The 27,650-nt window shown below is 38.3% G+C and overlaps 1 protein-coding gene across 1 annotated transcript; it reads left to right on the top strand.

Annotated features, from left to right (window-relative positions):
• Positions 1-2,979: 2,979 nt before the first annotated feature.
• On the top strand, positions 2,980-27,650 carry hat1 (histone acetyltransferase 1). Its single transcript, XM_084725152.1, has 11 exons — positions 2,980-3,067; positions 5,035-5,106; positions 5,231-5,306; positions 8,177-8,297; positions 18,293-18,469; positions 20,242-20,363; positions 20,957-21,061; positions 21,469-21,575; positions 22,973-23,124; positions 24,525-24,641; positions 27,042-27,650. Exons 1-11 carry the CDS (start codon positions 3,061-3,063, stop codon positions 27,210-27,212), a joined length of 1,227 nt encoding a protein of 408 aa, XP_084581278.1. The 5' UTR covers positions 2,980-3,060; the 3' UTR covers positions 27,213-27,650.

The following is a 27,650-nucleotide window of genomic DNA, read 5'->3' as shown; positions in this document are numbered from 1 at the left end:
ATCGTATAAAATCAGGGATTTGGCCTCCGGTCCTTGATTTTGACACATGTGATTTGCAAGATTAGCAGCACCAACCATGAGGCTGACAAATGACTCTTCCACCTGAGCTACTGCTGCACCATCCATGTACTGATGGAGACAATTCAAAACAGTCAGACCACCAGAGGATCGCACCAAAACTGTTCAACGCTACAACACTGTATTTCATTCCTCTTTTGTGGGATCTTCTCATTCCCCGTATTTGCAGAAAAAAAGTCAAAACGACTGTAGTTTGAAGTTCAGAGATCAAGCAGCATGTTTTGCTTTCATGCAGACACAATTTGTTGCCTAAGGATTGTAAAAGGTATGGTATTGTCCAGGAAGGGGATAATCTAGTGCTGACAGTGTAGCAGAGGTAAAATTACAGTGGCTTAAACATGACTGGGTAGGTCATTCATTGGTGCACCTGGAGGACAGAATAGCTGAGGCTGGGATGATAGCACAGCATTACCCGGGCGCAGAGGGATGTTCAGAATTGCACTTTCCCCCAGAGAGTCAATTTCTGTTTATTGTGGTATCACTGTAGTCTAACCCGACCACTCTCTGAATGACAAGTTTATTCTCACTAACTTGTCCAAATGAGGTGGAATTTCATCCAAATTGTGTTGTTTATCCCCCATTTGTATAACAATAATCAGATGCTCATGCGGTGTGGAATGAGTTCCCTTCCTAATATTTTCATTTCACTTGGGAAATTTGAAAATAGAGCATTTCAGTTTAACACAACAAATCACTGCCACGACTCAGCAGAAAATTATTTTCACTGTCATTGTCGTACTCTGCTACATCAAGCAAACACAATACAATATAATGACAAAATGACAATCAAATTTATTATTCTAATTTAAGTACTTTCTAAATGGCTGTTCTCTCCATGATCACCATATACTCCTGGCCTAAAATATTATTGTTGTTGTCGAAACATAATTTGACGATTTTTCAGTCTGATACAAATATCATTTAAAAATCTATATATTTAATATATTTATACAACATATTCCATTCTATTCTGCATTGTTGATATAAATATTTCATTTTATTTTATATTTAATTTTTTTAAAAGAATAAATCTGGCATTAAGGGTCATTTAAAATGTACTCGCCAAGTATTTTGGTCTCTTAGACTAATATAATTAGCTTTAGAGTCTTGAGTATAGTGAAAGTAAATTAAGTTAGGATTACATTTGTGAGAATAGTTAACATGGATGCCTAGCACTTGTAATTACCCTATATTTTTATATACATGGTGTCCATAAAGTGTCTTTACAATTTAACAAATTTATTACAAAAGCAAATGAATAGACAAATCTGTTGAAATTATTACAAAATGAAAAGTAGATACTGAAGTTTTTTGCCTCTAAATGGGCACCATTAGTTGCACAAAGCACAACAAGATGGTACTCGGTTTCTTGCCATTTTTGCTGTAGCATAGCCTCATCAATGGTAGCAATGGCATCAGTGATCCTTTGCTTCATGTATGAAGCATGAATGTGATTAAAAACTCTGATAACCACTGAGTACATAGAACAAATCAGATTAACATATCTCATCAGGGTATGTGTCTAACAAACTTGATTTACTTTATTTTTTAACCATTTACAGACATGGAAAAAACTATGTTTGCAGTATGGTACTGGCATACCATACTGTTGCTAGCTAGTTAACTAATGAATCTTAGCCTTAGCTCTTCACAGGAAGAAACATGACTCTATTTTCCATGATTTTAATTTAAAAATATAAAGAAATTGATTTATTTGTCAATAGGAATGTGATTTATGGCATTTTTCATTTCATCTCAACTTTAAAATTGTGGATTTATATTATGTGAGTTTAACTCCAGCTCCTCTGTAAGGCAAGGCAAGGCAAGGCAATTTTATTTATATAGCACCATTCATACACAAGGCAATTCAAGGTGCTTTACAGAACTTGAAAATGCATTAAATTAGAAACAATAAAAGAGCATTAAAATTGCATTTGAGATAATTAAAAACAAAAGCTAAAATCAGGACAATAAATAGTTTAAAACATTACAGAAATGCATATAAAGAGAGAAGCAAACATAAAACAAAAGCGGCAGTAGAGAAATATAAAAACAATAGCTACAGATTATACTAAAAATATGTAACGTATCCACTTCACTGGTAGGCTGCAGTAAACAGTAATGTTTTAAGACCTGATTTAAATAAACCGACAGTTTCAGCTGACCTCAGGTGTTCTGGAAGTTTGTACTAGTCTGTACTAAAACTTATGGGAAACTCTTAACTGTTTACCAATATATTTCACCTTTACACATGAGATGTCAGTGAGAATGAGCTGTATTGACAAGCTTAGTCAGGGTTATGGTTAGAGAGCACTTTATCACATTTTGTCCACTGGCAAAGCACCCAGAGGGCACTTAATCATGTTTTATGTACCATAGGAGCATCCAAGAGGGTACTTTTTTTTTTTCAACATGGGGGCTCTAGCCCCCTGACCTGAGTTTACTGGTTGCATCTGGCTGCAGCCCTAATATGACTCTTGTTATTTTTTCTCCTTATTTAATATGTAGAAATTATTTTGAGATAAGCCCTACTACTTTTCTTTCTTTCTTTCTTTCTTTCTTTCTTTCTTTCTTTCTTTCTTTCTTTCTTTCTTTATTCTTTACACACACCACAACTTAAACTTCGTATTGGGAAAACGGCTGGAAACTGCGTTGTTGTTCCTGGAATTTATAAATAAATAAATAAATAAATAAACGTCTCCAGTTTGTAGACATAGTATTTTTAGACGTTGATCTAAGCTTCTAACTTATTTAGCAATTTTTGTTTGAAATGTTCCGTTTCTATTTAGATTACAGGGTTCGGTTCGTGTGTTGTAAAGTATTATTCTTTAAAAATTAAAAAAAATAAAAAAAAATAAAAACGTGAAATCTACGAGAGGAAACCGTTACAAAAACTACATCCTGTTTCCACACGGACCCGGAAGTCGTCCTGATTCCGCGGGTCTTTTGGGACAACACATCTCCGCACAACACTGGGCAGAAATGGCGGGTAAGTGGCTAAACGTCTTCATGCTTTAACCCTGCTGTCGTCGTTTTTATGCACATTCACCGAAAACGGACGTCGGTGCTGCTTTACACCTGTTGTGACTTATAAACTGGCTGGTGTGTCCGGTTCAAAACATAGCGAGCTAAGCTAACGTTACATTGCAAAGGGAGCAATGAGGGCCTGCCTGCTAACGTTAGTAGCATGCTATCAGGTTGTCATAGCGTGCAATTTGTTTGTATGTTTATGAAACGATTGTATGGGTGGATGCTGGCATACTTAGTCCGATATGATGCATTTTGTCACATACGTAAAGTAACTTCCTGTGCTAACAACTGGTGTTACCTCAGTTCATAGAAAGACGTGACTGTAACTTACATGTTGAGCACATTTGGTAGTCCATCTTGAGAGAAAGACATACCCGTACTTCATTTTAAAGGATCTCATAGAGCAGCTTGAGTTGTCAGAAGACGGGGTCTGTGTGCTATTGCATGAGGCTGTTGTTGAGTCTCGAGAGGTACCTGCATGCAGAGCTGACATGCACCTTCATATAAAACCAGGCCAAGTTATGTCCACAAGCACTGTGAGGGGTTGCTTGTGTTTTGCTCCTGCATGTTTCTGATGATACAGGCTGGAGAGTATTTGAATCTCCCCTACCAAAGCCATTTTCAGGACTGTTAAAATCAGGCTGAATCAACATGCTAATATGAATATGGGTCTGTACTAGCATGCACATCAATTGTGCAATACTGGTACTTATATTCAGGTGTAATGTTACTTCATACTGTGCAAAATTTCACGCAGGTATTTTTTTTTTTTTCAATTTGCAATATTCACTGCTTAAATCAGGTATATTAGGTATCATTCACATAGGTGAATTTTAATTGCAGTGTGCAATAATTCGGTATTCTATCATCACTCTTTGTGCAGTCTGAATTTCCCTCCATGCAATGGTGTCAAAAACAACTGCTGAGTCTCCTTATATCATATAAATGGTTCCTACTTTTTACATTTCTCCTGTTTAGTGTTCCTATTTTTTACTTTTTAAATATTGTTTAAATTGTTCTTATTTTTATATTAACTCTTGCTTGTATTTTTATGTTTTATTTTTTAGCTTTTTATTGATGCTCCTTTATATTTTTACTATCCACTCTGCTGCTGTAACACTATAAATTTCCCTGTTGTGGGACTAATAAAGGAATATCTTAGCTTATTGTCAGATGTGTACATCTATCTATCTATCTATCTATCTATCTATCTATCTATCTATCTATCTGCCTGTGATGCCTCAGGCTGCTAACATTTCAGAAATTATTCGAATGGAATAACCAGGGCTGATTGATATAGCTGAAAAGATTATCCCAGTAAGATGCTGAATTTGAGTAATTGATAATGCTTAATGATCCATTCTTAATAAAAAAGCTTGAATTTAACCACTTTATGAAGGCACACAGGTAACAGACTTGACAAAATAAACAACAACATACCAGACTGGCAAGCTGACCTGTCCTGACCTTTATTGTCTTTCTTATTTTCCTCACCATCTACACTAATTTTCACTCCACACCGTTTCTGTTTTTGTTTTGTTTAATGTGCAACTGAGCATAAAACCTGTTAAATATTTGGCTTGTGTGTGTGTGTCACTCATAGCCTGCTCCATTATCAAGGGATATGATAGGTTGTTTATGAGCCAGGGTGAATTAGCTATGGTGATTTGCATTTAAGTGAAATGAACATTTTATTGAACAGTTTTCTTCAGTAAAGCGTCTCAGTACATATTACTATTGTTTTCATTGCCCAGGCGTAGAATAACTTTAATTTGCAAGAAACCTGCACCACTATTATTCTGCAGCAAGAAAGAGATCAGGTGAACTCTCAAAATGAAATGTAGAAAAAGTAGAAGTCTTAAGAAACAAATATGCTAAAATAAAAGACCAAACACAATTTCAGCATTTGATTTTTGTGTTCCTCAGGAGTAAATACCATGGAGAAGAAACTGGCTGAATACAAGTGTGACACCAATGAAGCTATATCCTTGAAGCTGGGTTTGTTTCTTTTTGCTTCATTGTATATTTCTTGTAAATGAGTATGATAATAGGTGTGTGTGTAGTGATGGTGTTTTGTGCAATTGGCTTTTATTTCTCACTTGAATTGTTTGAACCTTGTCAGTTCGCTTCCCCGAGGATGTTGAGGATGATGGCACTACATTCCACCCTGAGTACAGCCACCAGCTTTTTGGAGACGAGTGAGTATTTTTTGTCACCATTACTTTTCTGTACTTGTTATAATGAAACTATCATGATTTTTCTTGTTCAAAGAGGGAAATTGTTAGTTGCCTGGCCTGCATATTTGTCTGCAATGCTGCCTCACTTCACATAAATCCAAATATCATATTCACATGTATGAGGTGCCAGGTACAACTTTTGTAATTCACACTTAGACTAAAATGTGTCTGGGATAGGGGTGTGACTTGAGTTTACAGTACATGAACCAGGGCTCGTAGTTTAATACGCTTGACTAAAAGTGAAGTTTGACAGTATTAGATTGCTTATTTATTCCTTCTTCCTTGAACATAAAGTGTGAAATGGACAAAAGTAAATTTGGGATATGAGGGGTGGACATTATAAAGATATAAAAACTTGTTTTGTTCAAAGTGTTGCAAACTGAAGCATAAGTGAAAATGTTTGGTCAAATACAACCAAATGTGAGCAGGAAGGTTTTGATTGACGCTCCTGTTGTTCACTGCAGGTTTCAAATTTAAAATTCCAACCACACAGAACCAGCAGCATTTAATTAAATGTCAGTATTTATATGCACCTATTTATTTCTTTAGTATTATTATTGCTAAGAATAGTTTATTTCTTTAATAAAATATTATCCTCTGAGGGGAAAAATCTTTTTCACGTCAGTCCATAAAATGACTAAATGGTGTGCAATATTTTTGTTTTTGTATTAGAGGCAGCAGGATAATTTATATCAGTTTTGATCAGTGAGGATGTTTTAGTATACAGCAGACAGCAAACTGAACACCGACATACACCAAGGAGATGAGGGAGAAATCAGTTCATCATGGTTTACAGTAATACAGTTTCAAGTGTCTGTCTGTATGTCACTATAAGAGCAACTCTGGTCTGCAGTGTATAAGCTACAGAACTATACAGTAACATCAGGATTCACGATCAAAAAAAAATTTCATACCATGTTGACACTTCACACACACACACACACACACACACACACACACACACACACACACACACACACACACACACACACTCACACACACTCACTCCCCCTCCCTCCTCTCTGCTGCCTCTCTCTCCTCCTTCACAGTTACAATAAATCGGCTTGGAGTAATTAAGTGTTTAAAAGTGGGCAGATTGGGCTTGGAGTAAAGTAACATTATGATTCATGTTCATAAAAAGTTTTTGTATGAAGTCGGCACATCTGTCCATATTCACACTCTCTCCCTCTCCTTCCCTCCCTCTCTACTGCGGGTTGGCTTTTTTTCTTTTACCTGGTTTCAGGTGGAACTGCAGCTCCATCAGAACCCGCTCCTCATGTTCATGCCTTTTTTATTCCGTTTAGCTCTCCCCTAACACCTACTGCAGCTGCAGGGGAAAAAAAGCTCTCGTCCTCATTTGACTCTACAAAATCGAAACAAGTTCAAAATAGGAGCGTCAAGGCAGTTTGACGCGAGTCGTGATTCTTTCAGTGCGTGTTCTGCCACTTAAAACAATGGATGTGGCTCAAAGCACGAGTGTTGGACGCTTTTAGTGTGTTTTGGCTTTAAGAGATGCTCATTTCACTCCAAAAATAAATTCCAAAATCTTACTACTATTCCTTTAGACATTTGCATAAGATGCATTGGTGATCTTAATCTTAAAAAGGCAATTTCACCATTCATGCACAATGTGCATATAAAGCAATATAAAGTGTTTTCTGTTCTCTTCTTTTGTCAATCATTTTTTCTACATCCCAAGTAAAATGTTGCCCAACTCACATAAACGCAGTCTTGCCAGATTAAATGTGGGCTGATTTGATTAAGCCTGTTTTTATCACCCAGTGGCCTTAAGGCTATAAACCAGAGTCTCTTAGCTTTAAGCACCTTCCTCTCCATGTAGCCCTCTGATCCCATTTAGTATTTACAGAAAAATGTGCCATCATATTTGTGATCCTCAGAGCAAGCCTGCAAACACTACAGGTTTTCTGTTTTTCACTCATTTTACACACAGTCAGTCATCTAGTGATCTATTCAGCTTTTATTTGTTCTATTTTGTCAGTCCAGGTTTAGTCTGATTCACAGTTCACAACACTCAAGTGTCTCGATATTCTCTTGCACCCCTATATGATACAGGGAAGTTTTAAGTATCAGATATGTAAAGGTTTTACCTGAAAGTCTGAGGGCTAAAACCTCTAATGAAGTTTATTAGAAGTAAAAGGCAGCCTGTGGGAATTCTCTGCTCTCTTGCCTGTAAATATGCAAAGGATAAAACGTGAACATGAACAAAGGACTGCCTTGTATGTTATTTTAGCCTCACAAAAAACTGTAAAGAGTCATGTTATTACTCTAATGTGATGCACGAAGAGACATTGATATTGAACCTGAGCAAGACTCCATTATTGGCAGTGACACCTGTGTCTGTGTGTAGGCTTACAGTAGCATGTCGTTGTGCTCTAAATTGCATTTCCAAATTAGTCAAAACTAGGATTGGTTATTTTTGCACTTGCCGCAATCAGCTCAAAGGGAACTCAGTAATTGGGGCATTAATTATTTCTGCAAGCGTAATTGCCAGTAAAGCTCAATCACACAGTTGCATGATGATGGGATCTATTTTGCCATAAACTGCCAGTGATGTAAAAGGAACAATGCACCACAGTGAAATAAGTGGCCAGACCCACAGTATGCATTGATCATCCACTCCAGATGTATATTTAATGAATTATATTAAATAAAAATAATCAGATGTTTATTATTATTCTTGAATTTATCCTGTACTCGACACTGCATAAAATGATTGCTTTATTGTCCCCTGTTTAAATGCCACTGTCCTAGTTAAAATGTATGTTGGCTTATGAGGAGGATTTTACTGATTCCAATGATTTTGTCTGCAGTGAGGTGGCGTTTGGATACAAAGGTCTTCAGATACAGCTCTTCTACACTGCTGGAAACCTGGGCACCCTCTTCAAAGTGAAATATTCCTCAAAAGTCTCTGAGGTGTTTGACTGCGTGGAGGTAAGACACACACTTCTTTGGTCCTTTCATGTAGAAGCCGAAGCACCTTTAAATGGTGACTAGTATTGTTAAGACAGGCAGGAGTGCCTGCTATACTTGTTTCAGCCATTTTATTTTATTGTAATGATAATGGAAAAAGTATATCATGCTGATTGTCTGCCGCTATAAACAAACAAACTATGCCTTAAACATGCACAAGAATAAAGGTGAGATCAAAACACCTGGCCTCCTGCAGAAATATTATGCTTTTATCCTGCTCTTTTATGCCTAAAGAGAGGGTCTTATAGAAAAACAGTGATTGGCTCTTCCTGGAGTGGAATTTGCAGTCAGTAATGTATATTAAATGCTGCTGAATCATGAGGCTATCATCAACTTTTTGAGGTGATATGAGGCGCATATTCAAAAACAAGATGTTCTTAAAATTGGTACAAGGAACTTTCATGTTTTGTTGATTATAGAGGCCCATGTGGACAAAAGCCATAGTTTTTCCATGGTAATAGCCACAAAATGTTGCGTCAAAAATGAAATTACCTGAATAAAAATTTCCCCCTTCGTCCTTTTAGTTTGCTAACGTACCTCTCACTGTAACTTTGGCTGGGAATATGTAAACACAGGCTTGTTTCACTTGATTTCAGGGAGGATCTGACCAGGTGGCAAGAATTAAAAAGAATAACTTTATAGAAATGTCAAGTCTTCTCTCTCATGATCTCGTTCGCTAATGTAGATCATAAAGAGACATCAGAAACAAAACAACTATTAATCTGTTAATTTAAAAAATAACCGACTCATTTGTTGTCCATGAAAATAATATTTATCTGCAGCCCTAAAATGACCGTGATGTGTCATCAGAGATTAAGGAAATATACTACTGTTTTATCCAACAGCAACACACCAGCCAGCTTATTCTCCTTTGAAATATCATTCTGGTGTGGAAGGTTTGTATTTGTTTTGGCTGCACTGCTTGTTTCACATTTTTTCACGTTACATGGAGCTGAAGTTAATACCAAAATATGTTCAATGTTCGCCCGGTTAGTGTTTTAGTCTTAACTAATCATTACTAGTCTTAGAAGGAGTAAATGTTTGTAACGGTTAAATTGAGCGATGTTAGCAGGGTAAGGCAAGTGGTCACTAAAATCAAACTCGAGAGTGTGTGTTTTCAGAGTAGTGGACTTTTATTTTCAGGTTAACATGCTTAGCTTTACATTGACAGACAGTTAACAGAGTTGGCTGAGCAAACCAAACCTTAACAGTGAGTGAACATGGACTTCGATTTATCAGGTGGACAATCACAGGAACCCAATGTGCTGTTAATGTTTCTCTGTGTCTCCTGATGTAAGAAGACTCTTGTTTGATACAAAAATATGTCAGACTGTGAGAAATGTTTGACAGTGTGGTCCAGAATTGCAGACATTGCAACTATTTTGGGGAAAAGTTTTGGTGAACAGAGGGTGGGGAATATCTGGATGTTCATGAGATGAGTTGTAGAGCCATATATAAGCTGTTTTAACAGGAAATTCAAACTTAATTTGGGAAAAAAAATGATATCAGACACAATTTGTTACTACTTGCAGAGCATTTGATGTTGTTTAAAACATAGTTGGAGTTGGACTTTAAGGTTCCTGGCAGGAAAAATAAAAATAGCACCTGGGACACAAAGATACAGCGTCCGGGACAGTAGAGAAACTTATCATCACAAAAACGTTGGCACAAATTCTCAAATAGGCGTTATTTAGATAAACTGACCACGTATTTGAAATCTATAATAGTAGCTTTTTTTTTATTATTATTAAAGTGACATATTAACAGGGAATGTAAATTCACTCATTAAAGCTGCATTTGTATATATTTACTCTGGTAGTAACTTAATGAAAAATATACAGTGTTAGTTTTTGTTGCATCCTCGTTCTATTTTGAGCTCAGAGTTGTATCCATCAAGCTAACTGCAGTAGGGAAGTTGAGTCTGTATTTTCCCAGTCTCTGAACACATTGGCTGTCGTAGTCAAGACGACATTCCCGTGTGCTTACAGCAGCAAAAGAAAGTAATCAACAGTCATGAACAAGACCACACCCGTGTGTGTTAGCGGTTGTATGTAACATCAACAATATTCGCACATACCAACATTACCACAATCCTTAATACAACCGCCTTTCTAGTGGACAACATCAACCTCAACATCAGCTCGCACCGTCATCATCGGGGATGGTCAGCAACAATGTTAATTTAAAAAAAATTGTGGTGCTGTTGGATTATACTGCATTATTATGTTTAATGAGACATGTTTCCAATAGTTTGTCCACCCCATTTTTATCAATAAGAATGCACTAAGTATTAGAATATTAATATAAAAGCTTGTTTTTACCATTAAAGATTTTTTTCTGATAAGTTACAGTTTACGTCCATGTCTGTCCAGAGTAGACTCATATTATACATGCGGTGAAGACTTTGAAGGAATTTGATAAAAGGTATTAAGTGTATTTTTGGCAAAATGGAAAGTATCACTCTGTTGTCTGTTGTATGTCTCCATTGAAAAATTTCCACTGAGAAACATACTGCCTTCACTTAGTGTTTCTGCAGTGAATTATGATGTCACAGTGCAGTTGACCTTTGACTTTTTGTATTTGAAATGTCATCATTTTATCCTATTAAACATTTGTGTGTAATAGCAAGAATTCTTGAGTTATGGCCAAAAACTCTTTTTTCTTAGTTTACAGTGACCTTGACCTTTGATCTCTAAAATCTAGACAGATCATCCTTGAGTCCAAGTGGATGTTTGTGCCACATTTGAAGATATTACGTTCATAAGAATGTGATTGCCGAAAACACAGAGCCTCTGAAAGTGGCTGTGGAATACAAAAAAAGACAAAAGGAAAAAAAGTCCAGGTGGGACTGTTTAAAAGCATTGTAGTATTTTGGTAATCTGAAGAAAAAGACATTTGTATTTTGAGTGTAGTTGTAAAAATGTTAGTTTTGATACCCACTGTCACATATAATTAGTGTTTTTGGAAAACTAACAGCAGGTGGTGGCAAAAGGGAAAATGGAACGGGACTTTTGAAAATTGAAAAACTCAACAGTACATCAAAGTACGACAATAGACGCTCCTAATAATCTGAGGTTTAGTAAATCAAACTTTGACAGACAAATACTAGGCAGCTTTACTGAGTGGTTGCCTCTATAATTCTATGAAAGACGGATTGTACAATCAATTTTTCTTTAAGGGAGGTAGTTAGAGCTAAGGTGCATTTTTGTGGGCAGTTTTCGGTACCATAATGTTGTTTGTTCATGCACTGAAGTAACTCAGAGCCTCTCTGGGTGGTGACATTATTCCTGCGAGAGATCTCCTGTTTTGTTAGACTAAATCTCAGCCCACCATGGCCCCCTGTGCCCGTACACTAATCCCACTCCTCCCTGTCGGAAGAGAAGGGTTTTAAAAGGTTTTGTACGTGGGGTCTAACATGAGGCATTGATTTTTTAGAGGTCTGTGTGATTGAATCAGCAGGAGGAGTAATGTGACACGGTTGGATATCTTGCTCATATATTTCCAGGAGTGAATTGTTGCTCAAGTCATGAACAATCAAAATCTTTGCGGCTGAATATCTGTAAACTGATCCTCAATAGGTTTAAGCTTTTAATGTGTGAAAACCCTTTTAATGTGATGATTAATGCATTCATTAATTCTATTACTCACCTAATGACTTAGCAATTAGCTTTAATTCTTCTGAGAGTAGCACTGCTTAGTATGTAACACTTTCTGCTTTTTTTTTAATTGCCAGACATAAGAATTTACATATGAACGGCCAGTATTCTAACAAAAACGGACAGTAAAGCGAAATGCTTGTCCTGGTAGCTCCTTCCCTCAGACTTCACAAAAGGCCTCTGGCCGCTTTGAATATTTTCCTGAAGCTGTCAATGCAGCAAACACGTTAAAAAACGAGTACATGAATTAGCCCGGGCCCCTATTGAGGTCAGATGATTCAACTCTGGGGACATCTGTCCTGTCTGGAAACAGCAGGGGCTCCTCTGCTGGACAATGTGGCCTTCAACTGGTGGCAGTGCCAGCAGTGGTATTACTTATTAACTCACCAGGATTTGGTGTTTCTGCAGATGCACTGAAATTATAAATGGCCCCATACGACCGTCAGGGTTTCTGCGGTTCTTGAGAAAGTCTAAAATCCAATAGTGCTCTGAGTTCTGGGCCCCTGAAATCAGTTTCTGTTTTTGGGAGAGATTTGTACTGATCACGCTGTAACTAACCAAAACAGACATGGAACCAATAAGCACTAATGAAAACTGTGCAGCTGGCTCATCATTTATCAGAGCACACAGCACAACATATTCAATTAAAAATCCCCCATAAATATATAAATTTTTTTCTGCAGTGAAAGTCCTGGGAACAAGCAACTGTATAATATAAGATCAATAATTCCAAAAAAGACAGAATGTGCAATAACTTTGCCATTTCAGTCGACCCACAACGAAACCTTGTCTTTGAGCATCCGATCACATCAGCAGCACTAATCACACCGTCATATCAATACTTTACCGATCGAGCAGATGGTAAGGCAGTGACAGGAGCTTCAGTTTTTTATGGGTGAGGATGGAAGGAGCGATTGTGTAATGGGCCGTGAATAACCCTGTGCGAAGCGTCAGACAGTTGCACATGGCATAGTTATGCCTTCACTGTGCTAAAATATCCTAATTTTAGCGTCACAATACGATTCTGCTGTAATTTCCATCTGATAACACTGGTTCCGACTAAAGAAAATGTGCAATTGTTTGACTCGGTGTAGCTAAATCAGTGTTTCACTGCTTGTTGTGTTAGCCTAATGAGCTAAGCTAACAGCTCAGCAGGAAAGCGCGTTGTGTGAAACCAGGCCTAAAGAACTGGTACCCCTCGCACTTTTTTTTTATGACAGTATGGAGTTGAAAGAGGCCTTAAATTGCATTCAGAATGGTCTTAAAAAGGTCTTGAAAAGCCTCGAATTTAAAGTTGTTGTACGTATGAATAGGCAGTAGTGCAAAATAGTGCAAACATATGATGGTCTTACAGAATATGATGTGTCCAAACGTCATGTGATATGGACAAAATAAAATATCCTGTTATTTTTGAACAAATAAAGTTGATATAGACACGGCAATATTGTACAGGTGTAACAATACATTAGTCTGGATTAATATATAGATTAAGTGTTCAGTGATCTAATATGACTGATGCAAAGTAAAAATAGTGATTATATCATCGTCTTTAAGATACACCTTTATTTTGAAATTCCAATGGTGTGTCTGTGTCACAAATGTCTTGAAGAGTTAAGTCACAAATCAAAGCATGGTTTAGTTGCTTTTTGTAAGTTGACATAAATGCAACTATTGTTATTATATTGTCCATCGCAGGCCCCTGAATCAAAATTGTATCGTCGACTTTGTGATTTCAGCAAATATTGTTGTCCATAGAATCAATATACAGGGTGTCCATAAAGTCTCTTTACAATTTAACAAATTTTACAAAAGCAAATTAATAGACAAATCTGTGGAAATTATTACAAAATGAAAAGTAGATATTGAAGTGTTTTTGCTTCATTTAATACACCTCCATATGGACACCATTAGTTGCATGAAGCACATCAAGACGGTACTCGATTTCCTGCCATGTTCGCTGTAGCATAGCCTCATCAATGGTGGCAATGGTATCAGTGATCTCTTGCTTCAGGTTGTTGATGTCCCGTATGTTGGTTCGATACACGATATCTTTAACATAACCCCATAGAAAGAATGCATATCCAATTTTGTTTCAGTAAACCACGATACGCATTGTGCCTTTTCTTGAGGAGTAGCCATTTTTTTTAGGGGTTTATTTAACAGAACCTATTTCATCAACAGGGTACCTGAAATACACAAATGCAATGTGATTAAAAACTTTAATAACCACTGAGTACATAGAAAAAATCTGATTAACATATCTCATCGATTGCTTTTGTAATAAATTTTTTAAATTGTAAAGATACTTTGTGGACACCTTGTGTTATCATATTGTGATGAAACTGTGATTTACAACTCTACAATATGGTAGAGATGACTTGATGCTTAATATAATATCAAAATATTGCCCAGTCCTGGTTGTAATTAAGGTTGTCAAGTTGATATTGATACTTAAATACTTTGTTGCTACTTTTAAAAAAACAAAAAAACTAAAAAAAAAACTAAATGGTACTAACCAAAACTATAAAAGAAAAGATATAAGTGCTGTACCAGCACTGTATCCAGGTTGTCTTTTTTTTTTTTTTTTTTAATAAATAGCAAAATTATTTTATTTTGAGTGGGCATGACCTTTTTTTTTGGCATGGTATTGAAAGAGGTACAGAATATTGTTTTTATTTGTACTAGTATTGCATCAAGTTTAAAATTGTACATGTAACCTGCAGAAACCCTGGTCAGTGATGGGTCCTTCCAATAGGGGCGATGAGCGTCACATTACTTTCATCTCTGGCAACACCAAAAAAAAAAAAAGCCATGGCAACAAATTCACTGTGTTTAAACCTAAAGAGAGCCATTAGACTTTTTGGGAACATAGTTTTTGAAGCTGATATTCAAACTGAAATGTGATGGCTGCTGGCTTAGTGTCTGTCTGTGTCTGTGTGTGTGTGTGCGCCACTACTTAGTGTTCAGCGTTGACCCCTGAGTGTTCACCTTGTTAAGGGTTTGAGTGCAGCTGGTGTAGAGGTAGAGAGTGAGGGGAGCAGCAGAGTTCAGGCTGCATCTGAAGAGTGTTTGTCTCTGTGTGTGTGTGTGTGTGGACGACTGTCGGGGTGCGGTGCAGATGGTGAGGGACGAGGGGAGGCAGAGATGGAGTTTACGCAGCTGCCACGCTGATACAAGACTCTCATCAAAAAATCACCTTCTCGCTTTTAAATCAGCCAAAAAACACCGTGCTGCTGGACTTCTGTCAGAAAATGCTGATTTTTAGTGCCAAAGCTTTTGTGCATTGGCTGGAAACTGATTAATGCTCGCTGGTGGTTATGTTTCGTTAATTCTGTTGCATTCATAATGTGTAAATATGTTCAGATTTGTAAGTCCATACATTACAAATGACCATAAAGAGAAAAAATGACCGCAGATTTTGAATGTGGTGTGGTCTTTGGGGTCGATTAAAGAGACGAAATAATGCCAACACAACAAATTAGATAGTTTGTACCCCCTTTGTGCTTATTGTTAGAAATCAAAGACATTAACAAAATCCTCTAAAGGAACATTATTAAGTTATATTCATGCCAAACTAAGGCATCTATTCTGGAAGGCTGCGCAATTTAGTGTCTAGTATGTAGGAGAGTGGCTGGAACAAAGGGACTTGTTTGTCCATGGCCTTTTAAGTATGGTCCTTGTTCCTTAGAAATGTGGCTGAACAATTACAATGGTTAAGAGGCATTCAGCTGCAGGTGCATTACTTCCAGTTAGATATTAGCTGATGTCTGAAAGGGGGGGGATCAGCAGTATGTTGTATTAGCCTTTTGTAGTGCATTTTGCTCAGACCTTCTTCATTTCCCAGTTTTCAATGCTGAGCAGCAAGGGTCTCTTTGCTGAAATAATGCCCATCACACATGTAAATGGTGTGAAAGGGCTGCTTAGCAAAGTGTTCTCATGTCAATCCTTGTGGAAATGGATACAATGCAAACATTACAGCTGAACTAACCACAGGTTGCACTGAGTAAAAAGTCCAAGGGTAGGGCCCCTTTGTACTCGGAGGCTCTTTGAAAAAAGCAGGGGCAAATTCATTTGATTGGGTTCACTTGGCAGGATTAGAGGAGAGGCCTCTATGGATGGCCAAAGGTTTGTTAAGTTGAGATCAATTCATAAGATTTTATTTCCCAGTGAGAAGCAGAAATGCGTTTTATTGTGGCAACTTCATCACATATTCATGGTTTAACATAAGTAGTAAATGTACTGATTTAAGTGGTCTTTTCACCGGGGAGGGGGGAGGGTGCTGCTCTGCTCCCTGCTCAGCTGACAGTTTTAATTGCCTAATGGTTTTCTTTTCATCGCCACAAAACATGTATACTTCCAGTTGTATTTAATCAGGGTTTTTTTTTTTTTGCACTTTTTTTGCCAGCTTATAGAAAAATCTATGAACAAAAAAATCTGTGTATGAAACAAAAAGTATTTTTGAAGAGCCGTTCCCAAATTTTAAAATCGTCTGCAGCCCACTCAAACTTGTAATGACAACTCTGATCAACAAATAAGAATAAGACCCTGTATTTACCTATAAATTTCTTATTTCATAAATGAAATAAAACTCTATGTGAACATGGACACATGGTAATGCAGTGCAAAGCGATTCTTTCCACATACATGTGACAATCTTTCCATTTTAACTCTTGTTCTACCACTAATGAGGTATTCTGTTAACTATGATTCCCTGCCACTGACGGGATTACAGACACTTGTTAATGTGAGGGGTCACCTGTTAAAATAGATCAGATAAATAAAGAATAACACATCATTTGAACCCCATGCCTTTGTTTGATTAATTCTAAATAACTTTTAAAAAACTGTAAATATTCAATTATGGCCATGGTTATGGTCATTTCAAACTTGGTTAGAAAATGAAAAATGAAAAACTTAAATTTTAATGACCTCTCATGGCCCAATTGCAGTACTTTTACAGCCCATCTTGGGGCTGCAGCCTACACTTTGAGAATCTTTTATATTGATATTGGCCTACGTTAACTGGTAAATATCAACTTTAATTATATCTGAATTGACAGATTATGTCATTATGTTGCAAGCATGTAATTTGAAATCTTAGGCTAAATGTTTCTGAAAGCCAAAGTATATTTGTGAAGTTCTCTTTATGTACACTCTCTCTCCCGCTTTCCTTTCATATCTTTAGCTATCCTATCAATTAAAGCCATGAAAATCCCAAAAAACTTGAAAACTAAATAAACATTTGAAGAGTCAGAACTGTTCTTTGTTTTTTGTTGTAACAGTAATGCCATCCATCTTTGCTCACTACATATCAACTTTTCTGACCCTCAGGTGGTGTGCATAAACTACATGTTATATGAACTTAAATGGCAAAAATGTGAAATTATCTTATCGGTATCAGCCTTGTGAAGCAGGTAATTATCAGTTATCAGTATCTGCTGGAAAGAAAACCTCCATGTTGTGCATCTCTATTTATTTGAAAACACTCAAGCTGTACCTGTTGAACAGGATTTGGAACTTAGTTAATGCCTTTCTTTTTAATTGCCTTTCTGATTCTGAAAACTCAAGATTTTCATACAGAGAAAGTGTCCAACCTCGTACTTACAGCTGAGGTATAAAATCCCAGCGCACCAGCCTCTCTCCTGCAGGGCGTCACCTCCATTCTGTATCTGTCACTCTTCTCTGCTTCCATCACACTTAGTTTTGTCGCTTGCGGTTATTTTGAGACTGCTTATAAAGTTAACAGGCTGCCCTGCTGCTGCATCGCTCTGTGTAACACGACGCAGCTAAAAAAACGAGCTGAAACCACTTGTTTCACCTCTCGTCAGCTTAGCACCAGTGCTTGTTGTCATATGGATTTTTTAAAAATGTGCCAGCTAATATAAAAATGTCGCCTATTTATGATTCCTCTTATTTATAATTCCTTATCGAAATGTTTTCCCTGTGCATTTTCTCCTTTTTGTGTGGGAGCTTTTAGACTTTATTTGACAGGGCGGGTTGTAGATAGAGAGGAAATGGGGGAGAGAGAGGTGGAAAGACGCACAGCAAAGAGCCACAGGCTGGCAACACACTCTACCTACTGAGGGCACCATACCTGTGCATTTTTATAAGCCTCTTTTATAAGCTTTATCCTGTTGTTGTAGTGCACAAAGTTGACTGAGGGGTCTCTGGTTGAGACCTAGAAAATACCTCACTAGTTACGTTTATGGAAAGAAGTATCACAAACAAAATGCTCGATTGTCTTTTATTGTCCTGATCTGTTTGGTGCATTACTGAATTCATACGCATTGTGTTATGCAGCCCGACGATGTTGAAGGGAAGATCCGGGAAATCGTTCCTGCTGGGTTCACCTGCAACACTGATGACTTCATCTCGCTGCTGGAGAAGGAGGCCAATTTCAAGCCCTTCGGCACCCTGCTTCACACATACACAGTCCACAGCGAGGAGGCAGGAGATCTCACATACCAGATTCACAAGGTACAAACATCACTGACTGCCTCTCTGAGAAGATTTTAATCAGTTTTTAACTTTGTAGTGTTGTTGTTAGTCTTATGTTTAGGGCTAGGGATTGTTGTTGTTTAAAACTTATCAACACAAGCTCCTGAACAATTCTTTTGCAATATGAATTTCATAAAATCCACTTTAATGAAAAGAAAAAGACATTACATATGACTATACAAGTACTTACGTTAAAGGAGGAAGCTGTTCAGAGACCTTGAAGCAGCTGGAGAAACAGTTTTTACTCTGCACACTTTATTCAACCTGGATAACTAGACTAAAATGAAGACACTGAAGGAATATCTGCACAGTATTGGACTATATAAAAATATAAATTACTGTCAAATAGGAGCTTGGAGAACAAACGGTGGTCTGTCTAATCCAAAGAAGAAGGAGGGAATGTGGCTTATGTTTGTGGTCCTGGGAAACAGTGGCAGAGCGAGACCCCTTTCTTTCTCTGTGCCAAAGAGCAGCTAGCCCAGGTCCGATAACCACTGGCCCTGTCACCTTCTCTCTGCTTTTACCCGTGATTCTGAAATCAAGACAGTGTTAGCCATCAAAAACGCTCTCCACCTTGGCTCCAGGTTATCGGTCTCTGTGGTGATGTGGAAAGGAAGCACCATGGACGACGCGGTTTCTCTGCATTCCTCTATGATCTGTAACATTAGACAGACGATCACCAGCATTATTAGATCATGGGTGGTAGAAAAAAATTCAGTAATCAGAAATGTAAAACCTAATTCCTGTAACAGGTTTGTAAGACCAGGCTATACGTTCCTTCTGGCTGAACCAATTGCATTTTGTATCTGAACAGATTGAAAACGTGTGTCATGTTTACGTTCCTTTTGGCTGAACCAGTTGGATGGTGAAATGTAAGACCTGAACGTGTGTGTCGTGTTCGGCTGTTTCTTAAGTTTTGGTGAGGACGGATGAATGTGACCACAGATGGATACAATTCGACAATTCAGCATTCGCCGACTTAAAACCTGGAGTATGGAAGCATTTTGGTTTCTATGAAGGTACAGGGCAAAGACAGCTGGATTTTCTGGGGCTAGTAAAATTCAATGTCGGGCTAGTAAATTTAGCAACTCCCTTCCCCGACCAGGCAAGAAATAAAAAATGATTAAACTACAATATAATCGGTTAATCATTAAAGTAATGAAGTATTGGCAGGCAATTTTGTTTTCAGCCTCTCAAAAATAGAGATTTTCTGCTTTTCTCTGTTTTGTTATCATGTTAAACTGAGTATCTTTTGTGTATTGGGCTGACAGAAAACATTTGAAGACATCACCTCAGACTTTGAGACATTTTATTGAGCTTGCAGCCCCAGATTTAACATGACATAACAACTTCAGTCTTTGCTGTTGTCTGATAATTGTTGATAAATAAAACAATTTGCACAGGGGCAAGTGAAAAATGGACTTTGGTCAAGAAGATTTCTGTCTGTTGAGCCCTGTGCATCGAACATTTTGATCCATCAAGATGCGTCCATAATCATTTTATAATCTCATCGTAGCCCTCTGAATTTCAATCGAATCATGAGGTGCCAAGAAATTCCCACACCCAGTAGATATTGAAATTTGGTACCAAATGGCACAGCATTTTTCAATACTTGATAGGACCGAATCACTTTGGCTAATTGCCATAAAAGTATCGAAGTTCAGTACCCAGACCTACTCTTGTTTTAATGGCAGGGACGATATTTAACTCTAAACCGTATGAGTTATTTGTTTCTTCCGTGTTCGCCGTAGGCTGATATCACCTGCCCGGGATTCCAAGAGTACCACGAGCGCCTGCAGACCTTCCTCATGTGGTTCATAGAGACTGCCAGTTTCATCGACGCAGACGACGATCGTTGGGACTTCTTTCTTGTGTGAGTGCCCTCCTTAATTGACATCATACCCCCTACCCTATCCCCCCCCCCTCTACGCCCACTCCTACCCTAAAGCCTTTATTGTGTCATTGAAAAACAAAGCCCCCCTTTGTGGCGCTTGTGACCAATTACCAGGCCAGTTTGATTATATTTCCCCCTGTAGGAGAATTGTTGATCAGGCAAGAGCTTCCTTTGTGCCAAAAGCCCTTTTCAGATTTTTCAGGGGCAAGAGCTGAATTGAATACTGTTGTCTTTTGAAACACTGAACAATGTCTTAACAGTAAAAAGAGCCTCTGCCAGTGTTTTCTTTACCCTGGCAACTATTAATACTGACAATGGGGAAAATGGACTGAAGTGATTTTGAGGAGCTCAGTCCCTCCTCCAACCCCTTCTCTTCCTCTAAGTTGCAGTACTCCAATTAAGTGCATAATGTATTCAGGTTGTAGCAGGTGTACCAATCGGGGCCTGGCTGCTCTAACATGCTGACGTCGGGGAGGGGGCGAGGGGTGGGCACGAGAACAGAGGGGCTAAAATGGACACTGCATGGGAGTGTGCCTGTAATTGACCTGTTTGCCTTTGTGTTTTATCTGCAGATTTGAAAAGTACAATAAAGATGGGGAGACTCTCTACGCAACTGTTGGCTACATGACAGTTTATAATTACTACGTGTACCCAGACAAAACCCGACCACGTGTAAGGTAATTGCTGGGGCAGCACGTGCCTTCCCATTCTTTTGTATGAAAAAGGAGTGGAAAATTATACATTTCTTTATCCTCTTCCCAAAGAGCCCAAATTACTGGCTTATATAGCCAACTATTCAACCAGATTTTGTTTCATTACCAAACCAGGGTGATTTGTATCTGAAAACAACTTTATAGATAAGCTTTTGATGTGATTTGATTTGTAGCATTGATGGATCAGGATAACAATCTATTATTTCCTGCTTTTGAATTAAAGAATTTCTGCTCCTGCTCAGAATTACTGCTCGTACGCCACCTAAATGTGTTTTGTGACCAATTTTGAACAAACCTGTGTCCTCATTGGCTCTATGTTTGTGTGTGCGTCTGCCCTTTTTTTTTTTTTTTTTTTTTTTTTAACTAAACAGCCAAATGTTGATCCTGCCTCCGTTCCAAGGAGAGGGACATGGAGCTCAGCTTCTGGAGGCAGTGCACAGATTTTACTGCAGCCTGCCCAAAGTGCAAGACATCACAGGTGAGGATCTGATTATTTCTTTTAAAGTGATAGTTCCGATTATTTGATGTGGGGTTGTATGAGGTGCTAGTCAGTAGACAGTGAGTTACCTACAGGAGATGGTGGTCAACATGCCCCCAGTTAGGAGAAGCAGAGAGGGGCACCAGCATGGAAGCGAAGGAATGAAACAGCTTTTAGCCACTTACAAAAAAAATCAATATCAGTTTACGTGTACACAATGTTTAGAATATTTTCATCACTTTACTTTCCTGCTAGACATCCTTTTCTGGCAGGAAATCACTGTTATATAAGCCAAATATTGCTCTCCCCTAACCAACCAAACTCCATAAGCAAAATCACTCATTTAACCCCACAGAACACAGGAGTTGCTGGTCTACAGCTGCCTCAGTCTGTATTTTTTGTTTGTGTTTTTGTGTGAGTTTGGTGAATCCGAGCTAACCTTTTTAAGCACCAAAGTCTCACAAAAACACAAACAAACTAACCACTCGAGGCAGCGGTAGACGAACAACTCCCGTAAAATTACTGGTTTCGCCCATGGAGTTTGGTTAGTTTAGAGAGAGTGATATTTGGCTTCTGTAATGGCAATGCCGAAGTCTGATGGAAAGGCAGAGCATTGAAAATATTCTAAATATAGCATACACTGAAACAGATACTATCATTATACTATTTTGATTTTTTATTGATATGTTTCAGGTGGACCTTTTTTAAGTGACTAAAATACCTTTTGCTGTGGACCCTGTCTACAGCAGTTCATTGCTTAGCTTCCATGCTCATGCCCCTCCGTGCTTCTCCAAACCGGGGACGTGCCGATCAGCATACACTTACTATCGACGAGCATCTCATACAACCCCTCATCGAATAATCCAAACTGTTCCTTTCGCAGCGTTCACTGTGTCGAAGAAGGCGTGGATTAACATTTTAATCTGAGATCCTCATGTCACCCACAAACAGTTTAAATGATTTCTCTTGGTGGATCCAGCGGGTGAGTTCATTCGGAGGGCTGGCGTGTAAACCAGAATGTGCTGAGGCTCTATTGAAACTAGCTGGATCGAAATAGTTGCTTTGCATGAAGACAGAGGATGAATACTAAAGAGCTTCCTTTTGAGAGGGGAGTCCTTTTCAAAGCTGAAGGTTCCTGCTAACAGTTCATTTGCCCTTGAGTAATATTTCTTCTTTGCTGTTTATAAGAAACTTCTTAAAAAAGTTTGAAATATGTCACTTTTTGCCTTTTTTGTAGACCAAAAAATCCTCTCCTGACACACACTTACATACACACTGAACACAATATCAACAGTGCTGTGTTCTGAGCCAAGCCAGTGGTTTATTGCAAATTATCTGCAAACCATGAGATCAACCCTGTAAACTCATTTTAATCATATTCTGGTATTTGTTATCAGCTGAAGACCCCTCTGACAACTACGTGAAGCTGAGAGACTACGTGCTGGTCAAGCTCTGTCAAGGCCTGCCGTCCTTCGCTGCAGACAAACTGCACCTTGGATTCTCCGCTGACATGGTCACAGAGGCACAAGACAAACTGAAAATTAACAAGGTGCTGTACGAGGCTGCAAGTCATGATAACTTTGCTTATGTGTTTGATATATAGATTTGTACAAAATGTCAGAAAACAGTGAGAAAGCCCATCTCAAATTTGTAGAACCCCAAGGTAACGTCTGCGTTAAGTTATTAGTCCAACACCCCCAAAGTATTCATTGTACATTGTTATAAAAACAGAGAAAAGCTGCAAAACCTTACATTTAAGAAGTTGGAGCCAGATTGTTTGGCATTATTGTGGAATCAACTAGTCACTTAATAGACTGATCATGTTGGCAGCTTTATTGTGAAGCTAGCTGCCCATTAATGCTACAAAATAAAAACTTGAGTGATTTACATATTCATAAGGTCTGTAGCAAGTAGCACTATTCGTTTCACTCGCCTGTAACTAAATTAAGTTCCTGAAATGATATCACTGTACTAAAACAGAGCCTTTTGAAACCACAGCGAGACTAGTCATCATGTTCCTAAAACTACGATATCATCTAAATCTAATTATTACTCATTTTAAAAGAGAAGTGTTTCTTGTACTGTTTCTGTACTTTCACAGTGAGATTAATTCACCCCTTTTCTTGTCATTTCGTGAAATAAGATTTTATTACACTTCTTGTTTTACCAAGTGGAAATTAGGCAATTCATTGAGGAAATTGGAGTCTAAAATCACAAAGATATTAATAGAGACTGACAGTAAATTTATGCAACTTAGTTTTGACTAAAGTCAGATGAATCCTTTTACTTTTAAATGATTAATCTGTAAGATTTACTGGGGTTTATTGGCAGAAATTAAGTATATTATTCATAAGTATCTTTTCATTAGTGTATAATAAAAATAAGAATAATTGTCTTTCCGTTACCTCAGACTGAGTCATTTATATCTGCAGACGGTGTGGGTCTTCTTTCATTGAGGCCGACACTTTGCACTGCCATGTTTCTGCAGTAGCCCAGAATGGACAAACCAGACACCCCCTACATGCTTGGAAGGGGAGGGTGAGACGATGTGTTCGCAGTCTGCAAGCTCGCTGGTAGATGCCACTAAATCCTACACACTGGTCACATCTTAAGGAATCTGTTGCGACGTCTACCATCCCACACTTACTTTCAATACTTCAAACATTGCAGAACTTTCAGTATTCTCTTTTAAAGCAACCCAGTGTGCTGGTCCATGCAGCTGGATGTCATAATGAGGAATCTGTGACTACATGGTGGCTTTTCATGAGAAGACTTTGCTCCTCTTAAAGCAAATAACGAGAGGTTTGATTTATCATAAGCCCTGAGTAGCTTATGACTTCCCGTTGTGCTGGAAACTGTGATGATGATGAGGCACATTGGTGTTTTTACTTCTGAAAATAAGTAAATAAAAAAAAATAATAATCAAGTGTAATCTTTCTTTCTGTACAGAAACATGCAAGGCGAGTGTACGAAATCCTGCGTCTGAGAGCAACAGACATGAGTGATGAAGAGAAGGCAAGAGAGTACCGCCTGGAGGTGAAGAAGAGGCTATTTGGACCATACAGGGTGAGGTTTTAATCATCACAGCTCTAAGGAGTGTACAGAGGGTCAGAAAAGTGCATGCAGAGTGACAGTGTGAGTGAATGATTTCCTAATTTATTCAGAAATAAGTCTGTCAACTTGTCTCTGTTGCTGTCAAACAAGAATCCAGTGTGACGTCCTCTAGCTTTTGTTAGCATAACATTACAGCCGCTCAGTGTAGGAAGCAAAGTGGCCCATGTTCGGCTTACAGCTCCGTATTGTCACTGTTTATTATGTTACCTTTTAAAACAGCAGAAAAATTGATCTTCAATCCCGTGAAAATTGATAGATTACTAGTGCCGTATTGTTACAGCCACAATAGGGCACACCAGGCGTCTATGGTTTTGCTGCTGCTGGAGCTTTTTTCTATTCAGACACATGTCATTAGTCGGGATTTGCATTTCTTTGGGAGAAATAATTTTCATGAAAGTGTGTTTGAAGCACTTTGTCAAAAAGCTGCTACTATTCAGAGCTCTGGAGCTTTACTATTGCGGTGCTTTTTGAACTTCATCAGCAAAACAGTGCAATTTTATAAAGTCATTTTGTGTTATTTTCTCATGTTTTTCCAGCCAAGTTTTATATGAGTTTTGGAGATTTCGTCTAACAGACTTAAGCCTGATTAACAGAATATCACAAGCGTCTTTGATTCGACTGAGTAGATCAGTGTGCACTAACATGACACCCTACATCCTGTTGGCTGGTGACATTTTATGTTTGAGCTGCTCGCTGAAACTTTGCATACCAGCCATTACAGAGTTTTCTGTCAGCGGGGTAACCACATGTCTCAAAAAAGGCAGAATCTGACGTGGAAAAGGCCTATGTGGTGAAGCAGGAAGTCAGAATTTCTTGGGAGAGTGGCAAGAAAAGATCTGGTGGCCAGATGCAGAGCAGTTTTCCTTCCCTGAGGAGATTTAGTGTGTAGTTAGTTCAATGGGAGAAGCCGCTGCTCTGTGAATGTGAGGGGGGGGGGGGTTATACATTTCTGCTTGTACCCCCCAACTCCCCAGTGACTATATCTGCATGCATGTACGTGGAGGACTTTTCAAGCAGCAGATTGCACAAGATTAAGTGAATGTCTACTTTGTCCATCCAGATTCAGAACTGTTCAGCACTCTGACTTCACTGCAAATGTTTATACCACAGTCCAATAAGACATACTTATATAAAAGATATATGAATGGCAACTAATGACTTCATTAATAGTTAATAAAAAGTTTGCATTTCTTTAAAGAGCAGCAATAAACCATAGGTAACATTTGGTTCTTCAGGTGCATTGCCTTGTCTACATTCTTATACCTTATCTTGTGTAATTAGATCTAAAATTCATCATGCATAAAGATCCCTTAATGCACGTCTTAGCCACTAAGAGATACACAGCATGTGGACACAAACAATTTTATCAGAAGATAGAGACGGTGATATTCTAAAATTATCTTATTGTAAATAAATCCCGTAAAAAAGTAATGTATTGAACCTGTGTGTGCATAGAAATTTCCATCGCTGTATAACGCCGTTGGCAACAGGTTTTCGTTTGCACTGCAGTTTGAAGTGATTCTTCATCAAACAGTCAGAAACAAGAAACGGTAACTAATCAAACGACAAATGGATTAATGAAAGCTGTGGCCAAACACCTGGGGTGATTTTAATTGTTTGTTCAGACAAATGCAGAGAACAACAGAACTCCCATGATGGACCGGAGTGAGTCAGTGTGAGTCACTGGAATAAAGTTATACTCTCAGCTCAACTCAGCTTTATTTTTATAGCACTTTTCTTACACACATGTAGCCCAAAGTCCTTCACATAGCGAAATCAAAACAACACAGACAAGAAACAAATAAAAACAAAGAATAATAAAAAAAAAAAGAAAAAATAGATCAATAAAATGATAAATAAAAGTCTTAACTGTCACTTAATAACATCGTTGTTATTAAATCTTTGATTGCAGGTACAGGAGACAGTGTGTGTGTGAGACTTATATTGTCAATCCATGGCGTTCTCCCGCACACCTATCAACCTACAACGGTGCAAAAGTTTTTTTGCTCTTTGATATTTTAGATTCTTCAGTGTAGCAAAGTTTTGCTTTGACAGTTTCTGCACATAATCTGATTTAATTTCTTCTAAAAAATGAAGAAAAAGCAATGAATGTGTCCACTGGTACACTTTAACTGGTGCTGAAAATCACAGTTTGATGTCTCACCTCATCTCATCTCATTTTATCTTGTCATAGCTTATAAACTTTTTACAATGTATTTCTTAATACCTATGGGAAAAGCACCCTTTTCTCACTCCATATAGTTCCTTGGCAGGATTATACGTCTTTGGAAGAGGCGACCACGCTGATATAACACCTCTCCTGTGTGTATTTGTGCCGTTAATGTCATGCAGAAGAACCAGAGGGAGCTGGCGAAGATGAGGAAGTGCCTGCGGCCGGAGGAGCTGGTGTCCCACATGGGTCAGATGGACACGCAGACGCAGCACGAGGAGCTGGAGAAGAGTTACCAGGTCGTGGTGGAAGACTACAGGAGAATCATTGAGAGGCTCGCGTCACAGGCCTGATCGGACTGTCAGCACACAGGTGGTCTGTCCTGTCTGTACAAAGCCCACATCACCACAGACTTTAGCTGCGACCAAGAGGAAGCTCTCCTGACGTAACAAAATCCACTGTTTTAATTAAAGAGTGTTACAGATGAATTGTGGCTGAGACAGGTGACAGTTTGCGGTGGAGAAGACCTGTCTGTTAGCCAGCTGATGTTGATACAGTAGAGGAGAGTGGTGCAGCTGGAGGGTGAGACTTCCTGTTTTTCCTCATGTTTTTAATCACATTGTGTGAGATTAACTGATGTGTAATATTTCACAGGTGATAGGAGGTCCACGACCCCGCAGAGAAACCCTGCTTATTCTCCATCGTAGACATTTTTTTAAAGCTCTTTTGTCAAAATGATTCCCGGTGTGTGTTTTGAAGCACTTCATACTGAAAATAAAAAAAAAAAAAGA

Source organism: Lutjanus erythropterus, chromosome 8, assembly GCF_056507025.1.
Source record: "Lutjanus erythropterus isolate fLutEry1 chromosome 8, fLutEry1.hap2, whole genome shotgun sequence".
Taxonomy (NCBI): Eukaryota; Metazoa; Chordata; class Actinopteri; order Lutjaniformes; family Lutjanidae; genus Lutjanus; species Lutjanus erythropterus.
This window is presented reverse-complemented; position numbering and strand designations above follow the sequence as displayed.

What these genes read in the sequence shown, in the direction of transcription:
- hat1 (XM_084725152.1), top strand. An exon ending in TCACATACCAGATTCACAAG is followed by an intron (nt 18,470 to 20,241) that starts GTACAAACATCA and finishes TGTTCGCCGTAG; the next exon opens with GCTGATATCACCTGCCCGGG. An exon ending in GGCTATTTGGACCATACAGG is followed by an intron (nt 24,642 to 27,041) that starts GTGAGGTTTTAA and finishes AATGTCATGCAG; the next exon opens with AAGAACCAGAGGGAGCTGGC.